At 38.1% G+C, this 18,218-nt stretch overlaps 1 protein-coding gene across 2 annotated transcripts in view; it reads right to left on the bottom strand.

Annotated features, from left to right (window-relative positions):
• The window catches only part of Lemd3 (LEM domain containing 3), a 56,582-nt gene that overhangs the window by 16,636 nt on the left and 21,728 nt on the right, over nt 1-18,218 (bottom strand). For both annotated transcript variants that reach the window (XM_029542284.1, XM_021204794.2), the window contains exons 2-4: nt 11,494-11,531; nt 8,582-8,648; nt 6,452-6,519 (exon numbers count right to left, since the gene is read on the bottom strand). In XM_029542284.1, the coding sequence (XP_029398144.1) occupies nt 6,452-6,519; nt 8,582-8,648; nt 11,494-11,531 (173 nt within the window). The remainder of the gene's footprint in view (nt 1-6,451; nt 6,520-8,581; nt 8,649-11,493; nt 11,532-18,218) is intronic.

Raw genomic sequence — 18,218 nt, 5'->3', positions numbered from 1 at the left:
GTAGTTAGAGGTACATTTAAAAAAAGAACAAAAAAGGCAAAGTGTTTCACTGAAGATATTATGGAAGCATAAAACGGAGAAAAGGGAAGAAAAAAATAAAAATATAAGAATCAGAAAATCCCCCAAATTTGGGTAAGGAATTATGCATTCAGATTGAAGAAACCCAACAAGTAAGAAGTACTGTTAAATCTAACAGGAACAACACATCAGGAGACACTGCCTTCAGAGCTGGGGAGATGGCTAAGCTCAAGTGCTTGTTTGCATGAGTATGTGGACCTGAGTCTGCATCCCCAGACTCATGAAACAAAGCCTGGCATGGTGGCACATGCCTGTTCCCCAGAGCTGGGGAGGCAGACGAGGAGGCGGTCACTGGAGCGTACTGGCCACAAGGCTTAGGTGAATCAGGCAGTTGAGGACTTTTGGAGAACGGAGGAGACCACTGAAGAAGACAATGTTGACCTCTAGCCTTCTTCCCCATGTGTGACCCTGCACATCCACCCACACATATGCACACGTGTCCACACACATACACACACCATTATTATCAAACTGTCAAAGGCAAAGAGAATTTTAAAGAAGAGAAAAGCTACTCATATAGGAGAACTTAGGGAATAGTCAGCCGATTTTGGCAGGAATCTTAAGAGAGTAAGATAAAATACATGAAGTTCTTAGAGAGGAAGAAAAACCAACCAACCAACCTACCTTGCCAGTCAGGGTAATCATATCATATCATATCCAGAAAACTAACCTTCAAATGTGAAGAAATAGTTCTCATTTAAACAAAAGTTATTAAGTTCAATACCATTAAATTGTCTTATAAAAAATGCCAAAAGGTATCTAATATTAAATGAAAGATGCAAGTAAGGTAAATAAATTTAAAATTCACTTATAAAGGTTCATACAAAACAAATACAGAGGGGGCCTGGTGAGACAGCTCAGCGGTTAAGAGCACTGGCTGCTCTTCTGAAGGTCTTGAGTTCAAATCCCAGCAACCACATGGTGGCTCACAACCATATGTAATGAAATCTGATGCCCTCTTCTGGAGTGTCTGAAGACAGCTACAGTGTACTTACATATAATAAATAAATAAATAAATCTTAAAGAAAAAATACAGAACATTATAAAAGTGATATATACACTTCAAATACAATATACAAGTTAAAGAACAAAATTATGCTTTAAAAATGTTCATATAAAAAGCTATAAACATTAATGGTTATACAATCTAAAAGATACATTGATAACATAAAGGAGGATAATAAATGCAAAAGCAATTAAAGCATTTTACTACAAAAGAAATACAAAAAAGAAGTATGGCAGAAAAACAAAATTTCGGGCTGGAGAGATGGCTCAGTGGGTAAGAGCACTGACTGCTCTTCCAGAGGTCCTGAGTTCAAACCCCAGCAACCACATGGTGGCTCACAACCATCTGTAGTGAGATCTGANGCCCTCTTCTGGTGTGTCTGAAGACAGCCACAGTGTACTTATAATAAATAAATAAATAAATAAATAAATAAATCTTTTAAAAAAATTTCAATTCAAAGAGAAAGCAATTAGAAACAACAAAAAAATCTCTCCCATCAATAAGAGACTTCAAGTCTCACGCCTTTAATCCTAGCACTTGGGAGGCAGAGGCACATGGATTTCTGAGTTTGAGGCCAGCCTGGTCTACAGAGTGAGTTCCAGGACAGCCAAGGCCACACAGAGAAACCCTGTCTTTTTTTTTTTTTAAATATTTATTTATTATATGTAAGTACACTGTTGCTGTCTTCAGACACTCCAGAAGAGGGCGCCAGATTTCATTACAGATGGTTGTGAGCCACCATGTGGTTGCTGGGATTTGAACTCAGGACCTTTGGAAGAGCAGTCAGTGCTCTTAACCACTGAGCCATCTCTCCAGCCCGAAACCCTGTCTTGAAAAACAACAACAACAACAATAGACTTCAAAAAAAAAAAATAGAAGCACCTTAATCATTGGATGGATGGATGAATGTGTAAAAGAAACCCACTTTATCTTTAGGGGCACACACACACAGGCTGACAAGGATAGGTGAGAGAGATAGTCCACAGGAATAGCTAACTACCTAAGGATGTCACATAGACAAGGCAGCTCAATCCACTTGGAAGATATAGCAGTTATACTGGCATATACACATTAGAGAACCCACAGACAGAGAGAGTAATTAAAGACTGGATGGAGGGAGAGCATACCACTGTTGATAGCAGATTGCTATAAACAACTTTCAAAAATGGATAGAACACAGATAAAGATCATTAAGGAAAATGATGACGTAAATACTACAAACCGGACAGAACCAAAAGACAAACATTTCACTCAAAGAAAAATACATATTTTTCCTTTTTTGAGGATTTCAGAAATGAGCACAATGTATTTTCACTATACCTACCTCTCCTTCCTCTAAGTCTTCCCCTGTCCCTCCACAAACACCCCTCTAAAACGCATGCCCTCTCCTTCTAAAAACTGCCTATGCATGACTTATCGAACCCCATTAGTGTTGCTTGGGTTTAGAACTAACCACTTGAACATGGGTAAGTGTTTGAGGGCTTCCTGCAGAGAACTGATTCTCCTTCCCTCAGCCATTGACTACAGCTATTCAAATAGGTATGGGGTTTATGTGCCCTTCTCCATTCATGCTGGAACACTAACATGTGTGGTCCTGGGCAGGCATGAAAGAATAATTCATTTCTTTCTTACTTCAATAGAAAAAAATTACTACTCAAATTCTTCTAAAAACAAAAAGAACTTTTCCAAACTTTCTTAAACTTTTAACATTTATTTATATATTTACTCTGTGTGTGTGTGTGTGTGTGTGTGTGTGTGTGTGTGTGTGTGTGTGTGTGTATGCATGCATGCATGGCCATGAGCATCCTATGGCTCACATGTGGCAGTTAGAGGACTCTCTTTCCACCAGGGATTGAACTCAGGCCGTCAAGCTTGGCAGCAAGTGCATGTATCCAATGCATCATCTTGCTAGCCCCCAAGCTGACTTTTGTATGTTGGGTTTTGTTTTCAATGTTAGATAGATGGGACATGAAATTTCAGACTAACATCAATGAATAAAGACACAAATGTCCCTAGTAAAATACCAGAAAAGGGACTTCAACAGCATATTAGAACTGTAAGAGCACGGTCCTATGGTACACAGACATTTCAACACAAAAAAATATCAATGCAATATTTTCTTAATCTGTTAAATCTGTTGTTTTGTTCTGTTAAATAGATCAAAAAACATAAAAACCACAATATTATTTGGGTCCTTATCTATCCTGCTAATTACAAGTAGTATTCATACTGCAGTCCCAATAAAAAAAAATGAAAATGAAAATATTTAAATCAAATGATTATTTCAATAGCTACAGAAAAAGCATGAGAAAACTTAACAGTCCTTTAACAATGAGTTTTAAAAATGCCCAGGAGTAAAAGGAAAGGATGCCCATGTCAAAGAGCCACACCCACTGAGGCCCACACACGAGTGAGCAGTCAGACCTAACAGGGAGAACTCAAAAAACAAGAAGGCGGCCAGAGGTCCCGCTCACCACTTCTATTCAACACATGCACTAGGAAGTCTACAGGAGTAACTTATCCAAGAAATTTTAAAATCTGAAATAGAAAAGAGTAATGTTATCACTTTTCACAAATGATATAATTATCCACATAAAAAGATTTTAAAAAAAAAAAACTCTAAAAATTCTATATCAAAAAAAGTCCCCTTAGAGTAAATGAATTCATCAAACTTGAAGAGTACAAAAATCAACATGGAAAAATCAATTGTTTCCTATATATAGTAACAGCAAAGAATCTCAACAGGAAATGAAAAAAATTGTTTATAATAGCCTCAAAAAGGAAATACTTAAGAATAAACTTAAAGGAGATGAAAAAATACATATACCAAAACCATAAAACTTTGCTGAAAGAAATTTACAGATAAATACAATTTCTAGGGATTCTGTTTTCTTTTCTTTTCTTTTTTTTTTTTTAATAATTTCATTTATTTACACTCCAAATGTAGCCCCCCCTCCTGTTTTCCCCTTCCAGAGTTCTTCACCTCATACTCCCTCTCTTTCGCCTCTGAGAGGGGGCTCCCCCAAGGCTTAGTAGATAAAAAAAAAATCTTACGGGGCTGGAGATGGCTCAGTGGTCAGGGTATTTATTTGCTGCTCTTCATAAGGGCCCAAAATCAGTTCCCAGCACCTATATCAGGCAGTATATAACACCTATATCTCCTGCTCCAGATGATATAACACTCTCTTGTACCTCCAGAAACATTTAACGCACAGGCACGTGTATACACATACATACATACATACATACACACACTATATTGGGTCTTAGGAAAGATAGCTTGATGGGTAAAGTACACACATAAGGATCTAAATTCAGATCCCCAGCAGTAAAATAGATATGATGGATGGGTGGGTAGGTTGATGGGTGGGTGGATGATGATAAATGGATGATGGATGGATGGATGGATGGATGGCATGGCCACATACTTCTGAAACCTCAGTCCTAGGGGTGAGTGGGGAATTGGAAGCAGTGAAAACATGTAGTCCTTCAAGTTCTCTGACCAGCCAGTCTATCTAGTCGATAGACAGGTGAGCTCCAGGTTCAGTCTAGAGACCCTGTCCCAAAAACTAAGGTGGAAAAGGAGAGAGGACACCTGGCACTAACCTCTGCCCACCACTCCTCTTATCTCCACGTACACACATACAATAAAACATATTTAAAACCCCAATCAGATTAAAAAAGGATAAAGCTGAGGCTTTTTTTACTTCAAATCTTATGAAAAAGGTGTAATAAGTAAAAAGAAAAATATTATCAAATGTTATCATACAGCCTTGGAAGACATTAAATGAAGTCAGAGAAGTATCAATTAGCCTAGTTACATATCTAAATACTGCAAAACTAATACAGAAAAGAAAGCCGTGATTGACAGAATTTAAAAGAGAAAAATAGGTGGCTACTATGCAATGAGCATAGAGTTTCAGTCCTAAAATGAAAATGTAATAGAGATTATACATGTAAAATAGTATGTACACAATTACCACATTGTACTATATGTACATTTAAAATATTAATAGGAAAGAACCTGTTCCTTTTTAAAGCCATGATATTTGAAGGGGGTAGTAGAAGAGATGACACTCAATTACATCTGAACCCACAGAGCCATCTAAAAGCTGGCTGGACCAGCATCTCAGTTTGCAAGCATTCACATCTTTATGGGGCTATTTACATGGAACTGGACTGTCATGAATTCCATTTTTCACTTTCACAATGGAACTTTCCATCTTAAAGCTTCTATTTTCTTTCCTAGTTCCAGGATGACATGTCACAGCTCAGAAAACCTCACCTGCAAATTTCTTAGCTCCCTGAGATAACTGACCTGAGCAGGTCTGACTAAAAGCAAGTACCTCACTTGCTTTCCTGAATGCTGCCCTGCCCACCTCTCTTAATTCTATCTCAATCTCCTTCTTAGTAGTGCTGAAATTTATGTTGAATCTTGTTTTAAGACAAGTCTCACTAACTTGTCCACACTACCCTCAAACACTGGGTTCCAACAACTGCCCTGTAAGCACAGTGCCTAGCTATTACCTGTATTCTTCAGGCCCTTTGTCTTGTCTTGTTTAAAGATTTATTTTATTTATATGAGTACTCTGCTGCTATCTTCAGACACACCAGAAGAGGGCATCAGATCTCATTACAGATGGTTGGGAACCACTATGTGGTTGCTGGGATTTGAACTCAGGACCTCTGGAAGAGCAGTCAGTGCTCTTAACCACTGAGCCATCTCTCTAGCCCTTTACACACTTATGTGCACTTTCTTATACACAGTGTTCTAAAACAAAAATACTAACAATTTCCATTTTCCTTTATATCTGCTTACATGGCACTAAATAGTTAAGACTTTTTAATTCCATAAGCTTTATTATAAATAACAATACACAGAATCTCCACAAATTCAATGACTCCCAGTTAGAAGAGGTGCTACAAAGAGAGGCTTTAGAGCTTCCCCTTCATTGCACTTCTGTATCGAGTACATGGCACACACTTATTCACCTCCAAAATAATCCAGGACAAAGGCACAACTAGAAAAGCAGTTAGCTCTACATCCTTAAGATATAAGTGCACTTCAACCAGTTTTATATCCATAATCTCAGAAAGAAAAATCCCCTAGTATTCTCTCTTAACAGGAACCTAGCCAAACATACAAGTAAACAAATGTACAAGTGGGTGGAGTAGTGTGGGAGAGAGACAGAGGCTAACCTGAGGGAGAAAGGGCCTGGTGCAGGGAACAGACGCGGAGTGCTGAAGAACACGGAGACTGCCTTACACAGTACATAAAGTAACCCAGCGCTTAACACTGTTGACAGTACTAAGGACATATGTGCACTTTAAGAACACGACTATTAAAATTCTGATGTCACTGCTTACTTTTAAATATGCAGCTGCTTCTTGGACTGAAAGCATCCTTTGACTAGAACTGCCACATTCATGATCTCCTGAAAAGATTAGCATATTAATTTGGAGTAAGTACAATATTAAGCAAAATAAAGAAATAGCATTTAAAGTATTTTATAAATTATACAATTATATACATATATAATTATATATCAATAAACATTGATAAACATTACTTATATTTTATAGAAACAATTCCAATTATCTAGTGTAAACAAACAACTACCCTTCCATAAACCACTACTTTTAAATGAACTTTAGTCTATACTATGAATCCCTTCCTTTTGTGTTCTAAACTATAAGACAATGTAGGTACATGAAAGGGGAACATCCAGGAAATTCTCACTACTAACTTACACATAGATTCCTAAAGCTAATAATCCAAAGCTTCAAATAAGTCTAAATTACTATTGCATTGTATCTTACTTCCGTACTAAGCGTGTCTACTTTCAGAGCATAATCATGCTCATCGCAGACAGGAGTACATGACCCTCAGAAATGTCTACCTGTGAAAGAAACTAAGATATAGCTGTTATAAAGGGGTGTCCTATAAAAGTTAGAGAAACTTCTTTCTTTTTTAATATAACTGCAGAGAATTCAAAGCTTTTTTTTCCAGGCTACATGTGGTTATTACAGGTATTTTTCCTCATACTAAATTTCAATTCTAAGTTTTTGCTGCCTTATTACTTTCAAGTAGTTTAAAAATACCTGCAACATAAAAATATAGTAACTAAGTAAAACTCTGTCTGGCAACCCTTTCTATAGTGAAAGTATGTTTTTACTTATTAGTTTACTCCGGAAGCCAGGCTGTAATGGGCATAATTAGATAAGGGATAAGGATCTACTGGATAAATAAGTCTTCAAGCTTTATAATGCTTCCCAGAGACTCAGATTCAACAGGTCTAGAACCGAAGTCAGCAAAACACAGCCAAGGCCCAAATGTGGCCCAATGTTGGTATTCATAGATAAAGTCTAGTCAAACTAGTTGATTAGTTGACTTATGATTACTTTCATGCTATAATAGCAAAGTAAAATAGCAATGACAGAGGCAGTCTAATCTACAAAGCCTAAAATATTAACTACAGGCACTTCAAAGGAAAAAACTAGCCAATACCCACTCTAGGTGAGGAAATCTACATCTCTAAAAAGCAACCCTTGTGTCCTGACCTGGTAAACCAGAGATTATGCTCACCAATTTGCTATTGAGTGCCATCCAGGATTAAGTTAGCTATAAAATACATTCGACTTAACTTCCAGGTACTAGAGTATGCCAAATAAATGTCACTAGCTATAGTATATGAATGAAAGCAAATCAGTACAAAAGAAGCATTTAATGAGGTCCACAGAACTGCACACATAATCATTAAGACTAAAAACTGAGTAAAACTACAGACTCAAAGATCAAGATATATCAGACAGAGGAATTGAGCATCAGGATCGTAAAGACTTCGGTTTAACCAGGAGTCACACTACATCTGTCCCCTATACTTCTGCCAAGGACCCCAGAAGCACACAGCAGTCTGCTTCTGTAAGCCCTGGAAAGCTCCATTTCTGTTCTCCCAATCGCTTAAAGGAAGGGATCCAAAGTCACTTCTTTCAGATTATATGTAAAATGCTAATACTTTGCATGAATTGGATAAACGCATGCTATTACTGTAAGTTGCAAATCTCAAACTTAGTAAGAACCCATTTAATAATTTCACTAAATTATTCATATTGCAGATGTGTTGATACCTGAGCACTGTAACAGACTTAAGAGCAGAGTATTAAAAGAATCTAATTTAAAAATAGAATACTTTATTTCTTTTAAGAAATGACAACTGCATAATCACAGATTTTAATTAATCACGCTTATCCAATTCAATTGCTACTTAAGCCTTCAGGATTTGTTACTATTTACACAATATATATAAATAACATCTAACATATCTAGCAAGCAGAAAAATGGCCTTGATTATATCTGTATGAATTTTTTCCAATCTCTAAAGAAAAATACTGTATAGATAAATATAAGCCTGTACTTAGGCAAGACCACCACTACTGACACAACACACACTGGCTAATGTTAGAAATGTTTGGGAGACAATGAATGCTAAATAATACCTGCAATCTGGGCCAATCGATCATGAAGTTTGTACAATGTGCTCATCAAAAGATTTTTTTCACTTTCCTAAAATTAAAAAACAATTATGAAATACGAATTTTTTTAAAGTAGGAAATCAAGCTAAAATGGTTAAAGCCATATAATGCGAAAGGCAAAGCATATGGAAACAATAGCTACTATATTTGAAGACCATTAACATAAGTTATCACTGTAAGTATTTTACTTCCTGAGAACTAACCTGACACAGGGAGCTGTAGAGGTGGCTCAATGATTGAGCTTTTCTCCCAGAGAGCCAGAGTTCAAGTCCAGCACACCCCTGTCAGGCAGCTCACAACCTTCCTTAACTCTATATTCATAAGATTTGATGCCTCTGGCCTCTGTGGGTACCAGCACTGATGTGCACACACCCACTTGCAGACACACACACACACACACACACACACACACAGATATATAAATGGTTCTCACACACATACACCACCTCTAACCATCAGAGCAGCCCCTCCAATCCCATACTGTATCAGCATACATGCTGTGTTCAAACACAGACTGTTCCTGTCTTTCTTCCAGCTAGCTTACATCTCATGTTTAAGAGACTGTTTAATGTATGTACAGACATGGGGTTGCACACACATGGGTATACCAGTACACTCTTTGTAGTCAGAGAACAATCAACAGGAATGGTTTCTCTCTTTCCACCATGTGTGTTCCAACTCGGGTTGACATGTTTGCTGGCAAGCGCCTTTAGCCACTGAGCCATCCTCCAGCCCCGCATGGTTTGTTTTAATCTGACTCCATCACATAACTAAAGAGATGTGTGTTTTTGACATACATCCTGTCCTAGACTTTCAAGATGACCTTTGTGCATAATTATCATTAAAGTGAAGCATGCAATGAGGTTAAGAAGTCTCAGAGCAAAGTGAGACACAATGAACAAGGTTTTTTCTATTCTCAGGAGCACCACCACAAAGCCAGATGCAGTGTCACACTGTGACTGCCCAATGCGGAGAGAGAGGAAGGGAGGTCAACAAAGCCATCTGTGTAACAGCAGGAGAGCTGGGCTGCATAAGAAAAGAGACAATCATTCCAGCCAGAGGGAACTGCACAAGCAGAGGCAGAGAGGCATCAAAGCACTGGTTAGACTTCTTACATAAGCAGTAGTGAGCTGAAGGAAATGTAGCTTAGAACTGACTGCCACAGAACCTTAGATATGAAGAAAAAGAGTTTGGCTTTATTCTGAAAATTTAAGAGAAAAAAGTAAGCCAGCCTCGTGCAAGTCTAGAATATTGATCTGACCAGAAGGTAGAGATGCTATGAAGAAAACATGATGTGGTGTATACAATCTACCAACTAGTCTAAACAATGATATCCAAATTTAAGAACTACAACTAAGATAAACCTTTCCAAGTAATGACAAAGGCTAAGACATTATCACACTGAGATAAAGCCTTGATTATCAAGGCGGAGTCTTCATGAGCACAGGATTTCTGAATGAATTCGCTCATGGAGAGCAAGCTCAGGCACAGTTAGAAGGTGTAGAACGTGACCTGTACTTGGAAGTCTAAAGACATGAAGTTGCATCTACCCTTTCGTCCCCACATTCATATCCAGGAAACAAGGACAACAAGCTTCCACACTATGAGAAACAAAGTTTTGTCAATGCAACTATGATCTGTGATGAAGAAGCCTGCATCAAACGCTTCAGATCCCCGCCTCATGCCCTCGTCTATGTCTCGTGATGACAAAGTATTCATCCCTTCAGCTGGCGCTTGCTTCAAGCTTCTGTCTGCCACATTGCCCTTTTACTGACCTCATCCTTAAGTTATTCTGAAACAAGGCAATTCCTATCTTCATAGAAAGTTACAAACCCAAAGTGTGAAGCAGAGTGGTTATACCTGTAAGCCCAGCACAAGGAGACTGAGACAGGAAAATAGTAAATCTAAGGCCAGGGTGGCCTATTTAACAAGAAGACCATCTCATTCATAAACAAACAAACAAACAAACGCTCTCTGCCTCAAAAGTAAAAAGATAAAAAATTCAAGCTCCAATAATCAAACACCAAAAAGTAAATCCTGGGCTGAAACCCAAGAGTCTTAAACTGAATCTGTAATTCTACAAATTACTAAAGAAAATCATTTTCTACTTCCAAGGTTCCATGAGTCCACTGTACTAAGTCTCAACTATAACACTATTGCATTTTAAAGACTCCGTTGTCAAATTCACTACAAATAAATGTCTTCACTGCAGAATATACTGAAGAGAATTATTCCAAAGTCCCGGTCCTAACAATATGAAATAATTCAGACTACACTTTATTATACGCTCTTAGTAAATAAAACAAATAATTTTGATATAGATCTATATAATGGTCAGTTCCTACAATGAAAAATTAGCAGAGAATTATGTACTATACTATTCACTTTAGCTTTAAGTATCTGAATATGAAGTGTTTATTCTATGGTAAGCAAAAGTATTTTTATGTAAATAAAATTTTGGTTCAATTTATTATATCAATCATCCTTTGAAAAATAATCTTTTAAAAGCCTTGTTTTTTTGCTTTCCTGATCCTTCATCACACCAACAGAACAAAGATCCAAAAAGAAACAAAATGAAAACAAAACAAAAGCCTGCGAAGGCCTCAGACAACACAAGGCATACTTTTAGGTAGGAGAGCCAGATCCAGGCATGGCACGCCACTCACATTTGATGGGGCAGTTGTCTTTACATAAAAGTAGTAAACATTCTATTGTCAGGGGCAGCTCTACATCAGACATAATGTGAGGTAGGAATACCCAGAATGACCAAACTACTAGGGCCTTCAAGTTACTTTCCTTAGTTTACAGTCATTTTAGTATTTTCATCATTTAAAACATGACATCATACATTATAAGCATTATGATCTTTTACTTACTTGTATTTTTCCAAATGTTTCATCAAAGGGGTTTTTTACTATCAAGGAAAAGAAAGAAAAAAGAACTATTAGCATCACTCCAGCACGTCAATCCTAAACAAGTACCCTGAGAAGCCAGCACATGCGGTTCCACCAATGCACATACACAAACCAATGTAAACAAACCGGAGATAAAAAGCCGGGAAAGAAGTAAGACCAACTATGCTAGACATTCTCACTTTAAATTCACGGTTTTCGCCACCACAACTGAAAACCAGGGTTATACAAGGAACTGATGATCCCAGTCTACACCAGTCCTAAGTAATACCTCCTTAAACTAATGCCTTGCTCACTCTCCGCTAGTTCCTATAAAGGAGGAATACCAATTGCACATACCTTGTCCAATCCCGTAAGGACATGTGACTACATGACCCTATAAAATGCCTGGCACAACAGCAGCTAGCTAGCACTATGTCCTCAGTAAATACTACCCATTTTATTATCACTAAATAGATCACGTTTCTACAAGACTTGTTGCTTTAAAACTAAGTAGTTCTTTTAGCATTCAAACTTCTAGTAGCAACCCAAAAGGAAACAACAAAACAAAAAAACCCTGGCTCTTTGCTAACATCTAGAAAAATGGCAAGGAAAAAAAATAAACAGATCAAAGTAACTAACAATTAGATTTTAGTATTTGACAATCAAATATTATAAAGGGAATTTGCAGTATTTTCCATGTAATCTTTCTCTACCTAAAATCTCCCCAAAATGTGAATGTGATGCCAGATTATAATTAAATATATAACATGACTCACTCAGACCCCCCCTCATACATACACACACACACACACACACACACACACACTCAAAGTTCACAGACACTTGAAAACTCTCTTATTCATTTTATACAGACAGTGTACTATACAATCCAGGCACAAGGAAGCCCAACTGCTCTCATACAGTAGTCCACACTGACCAGATTTCCTTTGAGAGGTTTTTCTATTTTTATTTGAGAAAACAGGAAGTTCCATAGGAACCAGGAACTGCCTGATTCTAAGAAAGTTCATGTACAAGACCATTTTGACAAGGTACAATTAAAAAGCAATGGAAAAAAGCGTACATCCTGTTATCAGATTTTTCAAATGGCCATTAAGATAACCTTTCTGTATAAAAAGGTATCAATGCTGGGAAAGAAAGATTTTTGAAAAGTAGAAAATCAGAAGTTCTCAAAATAGAGTAGAAAACTGAGTTAAAAGAATCGAAGCACATGGATTGCAAAGCGCTTTTAATAGCATTGATCTTCAATGTGAAATCTGAGCGTTCTGAAATAAAGCTCTATAAACTCGAGTGTGTCTGACAGCGGAGTGTATGTAGATCAGCCTGCAGACCTCTGAGCTGCTCACACAGGCACCAGTGCAAGGCACACCTGGATGGATGGAGACAAGTAGAGTCAGTGCTGGACAAGGCTTACCACCACCTAAGCAAAGCCACATGTACGTATGTCTATTTTGCTCTGTGTTGCAAAGGTAATAGTGTTAATTCTAACAGAAGCTGGGGAGGTTGTCAGAAGGACTGGGAAGGCAGAAGGAGTAACTCAGAAAAACAGTCATGTTGAAAGCCACTAATGCCTTTTATATTCCAAATTTGTGCTTCAAGACTGAGAAAACAGAAAGCTGACATATCTAAAGAGCCAGGGGATTCGTTCTGCCCTTCAGTTTTTCCCCTCAAATGCCAACAAATGACACATAATAAATTGAATTAAGAATGGTAAGAATAAAATAGAGCCTTATGTATGGTTAAGTTTTAGAAGGCAACTCTACGTAAGCACAGCCGTTCTTAAACAGTATGCCAGCCCTCAAATTTATGAAGAGGCATGTTCACACATCTTCCTTTCCTCAAATCACTTTAGTGTTTTTAAAACACCAATATTCTTAATTGAAGCTGTCTGGTCTTTATGGAGAAAAAGCATTCTATGTTTAAAAATCCAGAGATTCTCATCAGTGGTGGCTTACCTAACGACCTGGAGAAATGTGGCAACTGTAGAAAAGACCCATGTCTCAAGGGCATCTGACAGCAAAACTTTCTTCTTAGCCAATCTCTTCTTTCAGAAGACCTGAGGGAGCTCCAGTCCTCACTCTTACCCCGCAGCAGCAATGCCAGGCACTCCCAGTGTGGTCCCCACCCCCAAAGGCAGAGGCAGCTGCGAGCTCTCTCCACACTGTGCTGTCTTCTCCCTATGCTTCTCAGGGCCCACACCACAGCCTTTGCTCAGATTCTCCCAGCTCAGCCGCTTCCTCTTCTATAACCGAAGACCTCTCTGGGTCACTTCAAATACCAAACTCATCTTGTGTAGATCCTTAGTACTTTGTACTTTGACTTATCTTTCCTTTAAACTACATTAATGACTATAGATCTAATTCCTAAAATGTGTAATTTGATCTTCAAAAATCTTCCAGTGGTTTCCTAAATTTTAGCTTGCAAATTTAAGATGATATATTTTTTATTTTCCTTCTCTAAACTTCCGTTACCAATTTCAAAAAGATAGTTTTGTCAAAGCTTTCAACAAACATTTACCAACAACTATGCTTTCCTAAACAGGTATTTTACTATGAACAGGTTATGAGTCAGGATACTATAAAGTACATGCTATTCTTAACCAAATAAACTGATGACCTTTTGAAAGGACTCCATGGGGGTCACAGTGCCAGTGAAGAGACAAATCAGTCCCTTGAGTGCTTCACGCTGGGCAATGTGAGTCTGGGCACTGAGTGAATGCACAGTGTTTGCCCTCGTTTACTTTCTTTCTTTCTTTTTTTTTTTTTTTTTTTTTNANNTTTTTTTTTTTTTTTTTTTTTTTAANTTTTTTTTTTTTTTTTTTTTTTTAAGATTTTTTTTCTTTCTTTTTTTTTAAGATTTATTTATTTGTTATATGTTATAAGTACACTGTAGCTGTCTTCAGACACTCCAGAAGAGGGTGTCAGATCTTGTTACGGATGGTTATGAGCCACCATGTGGTTGCTGGGATTTGAACTCCGGACCTTTGGAAGAGCAGTGGGGTGCTCTTACCCACTGAGCCATCTCACCAGCCCCCCTCATTTACTTTCTATAGCTGTGACTGATAAGACTGACCAGAAGCAACCTGGAGAGGGTTTGCTGGCTTACAGGTTACATCCATCCTTTAGCCACAGGATGTGGAGGCAGGACCCGAAGCAGAAATGAGCTGCAGGAATGCTGCTCACAGACTTACTCAAGCTATCTTTCCTATACACAGCCCAGCCCCACTCCTCAGGGCACCGCTCTAGTGGGCAATCAAGAAACTGACCCAGCAGACACGCCCACAGGACAATCTTATAGAGGCAACCCTTCACTCAGTCTTTCTCCCTCCCCAGCTCTGTCTTGGTTTGTGTCACACTGTCAGCTGGAGGAACCTATGATCCCTGCCCTCCTGGCACTTATCTTCTACAGAGATTCAAAGAAACAATGAACAAGTTAATGTTAAAAATCCATACACGTCAGATAGGCCTCAGTATTTCTGATAGAAACAATAGGGCCTGATTGTGAAAGAAGCTATTTTTAGTAAGATAATCAGAGAAACCCCTCCCCGCCAATAGCATTTCAATAGACTCCTGGAAGAACATGCCATATGACTCTCTAAAATGTGAAGGCTAGTCACAGAAAGACCAGCCAAGTACACAAAGGCTGGAAGACAGTTACATGTTTGGTCTGTCAGTCCTGGAATGCAGTAAGCCAGTGCAGTTAGACCATCCTATCGTGGGACATACAGTAAAGCCGTCAGAGACTTAGACTGTAAGATCAGTTAAGGAAGTCAGCAAGTGGGATCTTAAACATGTTTTTCTTATTTTACTCCAAGGCAGAAACCTGAGAAAACTAGAAGCATTAGTTATCCACTTCACATTTAAAAGAACAGCATGTGTAACAAGGAGATGTCTACTTACAAGACCAGAAAAATGGGCAATTGCATACTGAATACTTTTCTCCAGCTTTCTCTGGATCAACGCAATCAACTTCACAGTATGCACTCATAGTTTTCTATTCTATGCATCTTGAATTAAAGTAAATCACAGCGCATAGAAAAATATTTTTCCCAGGAAAATTCTAGACATTTGCTTCTCCTGGTAATTTTCATTCTCTATGTTCTCTGATTTCTTTCCTCTTTGAGAGTCAAGTCTGCAGCTACAACCACAAAGGATGTGGGAATACTGTAGCTCACTACGACTTTCCTCATCTCTGACCCTGTGCAGTCTTAGTACCTTCACAACCAGATAGTCTGATGTAACTAGGTAATGTTTCTTTCTTTCCCTAACAAAAGCAACTCAACACCTGGACAAGTGTGGTACTAAAGACATAAAGACCAGACAAGCTGAAGGCTCCTCTCACTGACATCAGAAAGGTCCAATCACCTGACCATTGTTCAGCCCTTTCAAGGAACATCAATTACTGCAGCACTCCTGTACTGGGAGCTAGCTTGTTGACACATATTTTAAAGTGCCTCAATTAATACAACACCACTGTTTTTGTTTTTTTAAAGATTTATTTTTTTTTAATATATGTAAGTACACTGTAGCTGTCCCAGAAGAGGGAGTCAGATCTCGTTAAGGATGGTTGTGAGCCACCATGTGGTTGCTGGGATTTGATTATTATTTGTGGGTGCTCTTACCCGCTGAGCCATCTCACCAGCCCAACACCACTGTTTTAGAGATTATATCTACATTTTTGTTCACAAACATTGACCCATAAAAAGTTAGGTTACCTCCTTGAGATAAATGTGCATAAATTTTGTTAACAAAATTCCCAACAAAATTAAAATCTATTTATGTCTGACTCCAAAGGCTATATACTTCTTATTATAAAAACCATAAAAACTGAAGTATTTTCTATTTCTAAAAACCAAAGAGCATTTTTCTCTTGTACTTTCAGATGCTGAGTTACTAAGCTTTAACTCCTTATAATAGAACACATCAAAACCAACAGATAAATGACTAGAACACTGCTGCTGGAGATACACTGTAGGTTCTTAGAACCTCTCAAAACCAGTTCTCAACTACACACAAGGAGATGGATGTATCAGTAGTGTGTCACAGGACTATCATTCGAAGAATCAGTCACAGCCTTTCTCTGCACAAAAGCACCACGTTCTCAAGACTGCTTTTCTGAGTTTGTAAAAGCTGTAACTTCTCAGTACTGTGATGGATCACTTAGCTTTATCTTGCAAAGCAAGACATTAAACTGTTCTATGCTACTTGTCCGGCTTAGTTACAGGAGTTAAGAATAAAGATAAGCCCTCCTCTCAGTTCAGTAAACAGAGCAGACTCTCCAGTCATGGGCTTTCAAGAGCAGCCTTTCTCAGTTCTAAAGCTCTGTGAACTAGCCCGGACATGGCAGTGCAGTGCCCACCTTTAATCCTAGCACTCAGGAGACAGACAAAGGGGGCTGAGTTTGAAGCTAGCCAGGGCTACATGGAGAAACCCTGCCTTGAAGAAAACACACACACACACACACACACACACACACACACACACACACACACACAGAGGACAACAAATCCCACACCACTCTATGACCTTAAACTAGGTCCTAAGAAAACTTTAAGTCATCTAAGCAGTAAAATGCAACTATGTAAATTACCAAAACGTATATATACATATTCTACATAGATACTTTACATAGATATACTTTATATATATAGATACTCAAATGTGCAAATCCACCTCTAACATTAGTGGGATTAAACGGCCTGATTCTGTAAGAGGAGGGGAGCAGGAAGGAGGGAATGTTTCCAACAGCTGAAGAGCACTGCACCTGTGTGGCAAGGGCTTCTGAGTGTCACCATCAGCCAGGCTGATCTAAATATGGACAATGAACAAGGCATGACATTCTTTTGCAACAGCAATTGCCCATTTGTTTCCTGACATTTTGACAATTATTCCTGGCCTTATTAAATACCTGCTCATTCCATAACAGAGGCTCTTGATGTATACTTAGAAAAATCCTTATAGTCTATTCCTGTGAGGCCTGGGTTCAGAACACTTCTACCATCTTTACTCAAGACATGAATGATCCTTTGCCATAAGTCATTACCAACCTGGAAATATAAAGATACAAATCTAAAATAGTAGATTCATGAAAGAAAGGGCAGCTGAGGTGAGGGAGGGGGGACCATTCTCCAGCTCACATATCCTAGTCTACAGGACTTCTAGTTTTTCATTTGTTTTAAGAAGCAATAACCCCATATGACTTCCAAATAAAATATCTGTTGAAAAATTAGTTTATATAGTGACTTTATAAAAATAAAGAGGGCTTTAAGTATGGGTATCAAATATTAACAATACATAGAAAACAATGTATTTAAGGATTTAAAAAGTCAAAATTAAGAATCAGACAGGCCAATCACTTTCTTTTAGTGTGGTTAGCTCCTGTTGTTTCTACATGACAGACTCCTTCCTGAGCATGGTAGCCATTACCTCAGGAGCCATAGTCAGGCTAACAAGTTCAGAGTATGTTACAGCCACACAGGGAGACTATGCCTAGAGGAACTTTTCTCTTTTTAAAAGAAATAGCACATAAAATTGGTATCAGACTATAGTTGAAATTGCTTATCTTTATCGTTTTAATTATTATTTATTTAATGTATAAGAGTATACTATTGCGGCCTCTTGTGAGGCTATGCCAGTGCCTGGCAAACACAGAAGTGGATACTCACAGTCAGCTATTGGATGGAACACAGG

This window comes from Mus pahari, chromosome 9, assembly GCF_900095145.1.
Source record: "Mus pahari chromosome 9, PAHARI_EIJ_v1.1, whole genome shotgun sequence".
Taxonomy (NCBI): domain Eukaryota; kingdom Metazoa; phylum Chordata; class Mammalia; order Rodentia; family Muridae; genus Mus; species Mus pahari.
Note: the sequence above shows the minus strand (reverse complement) of the source record. Positions and strands in the feature narration are given on the sequence as shown.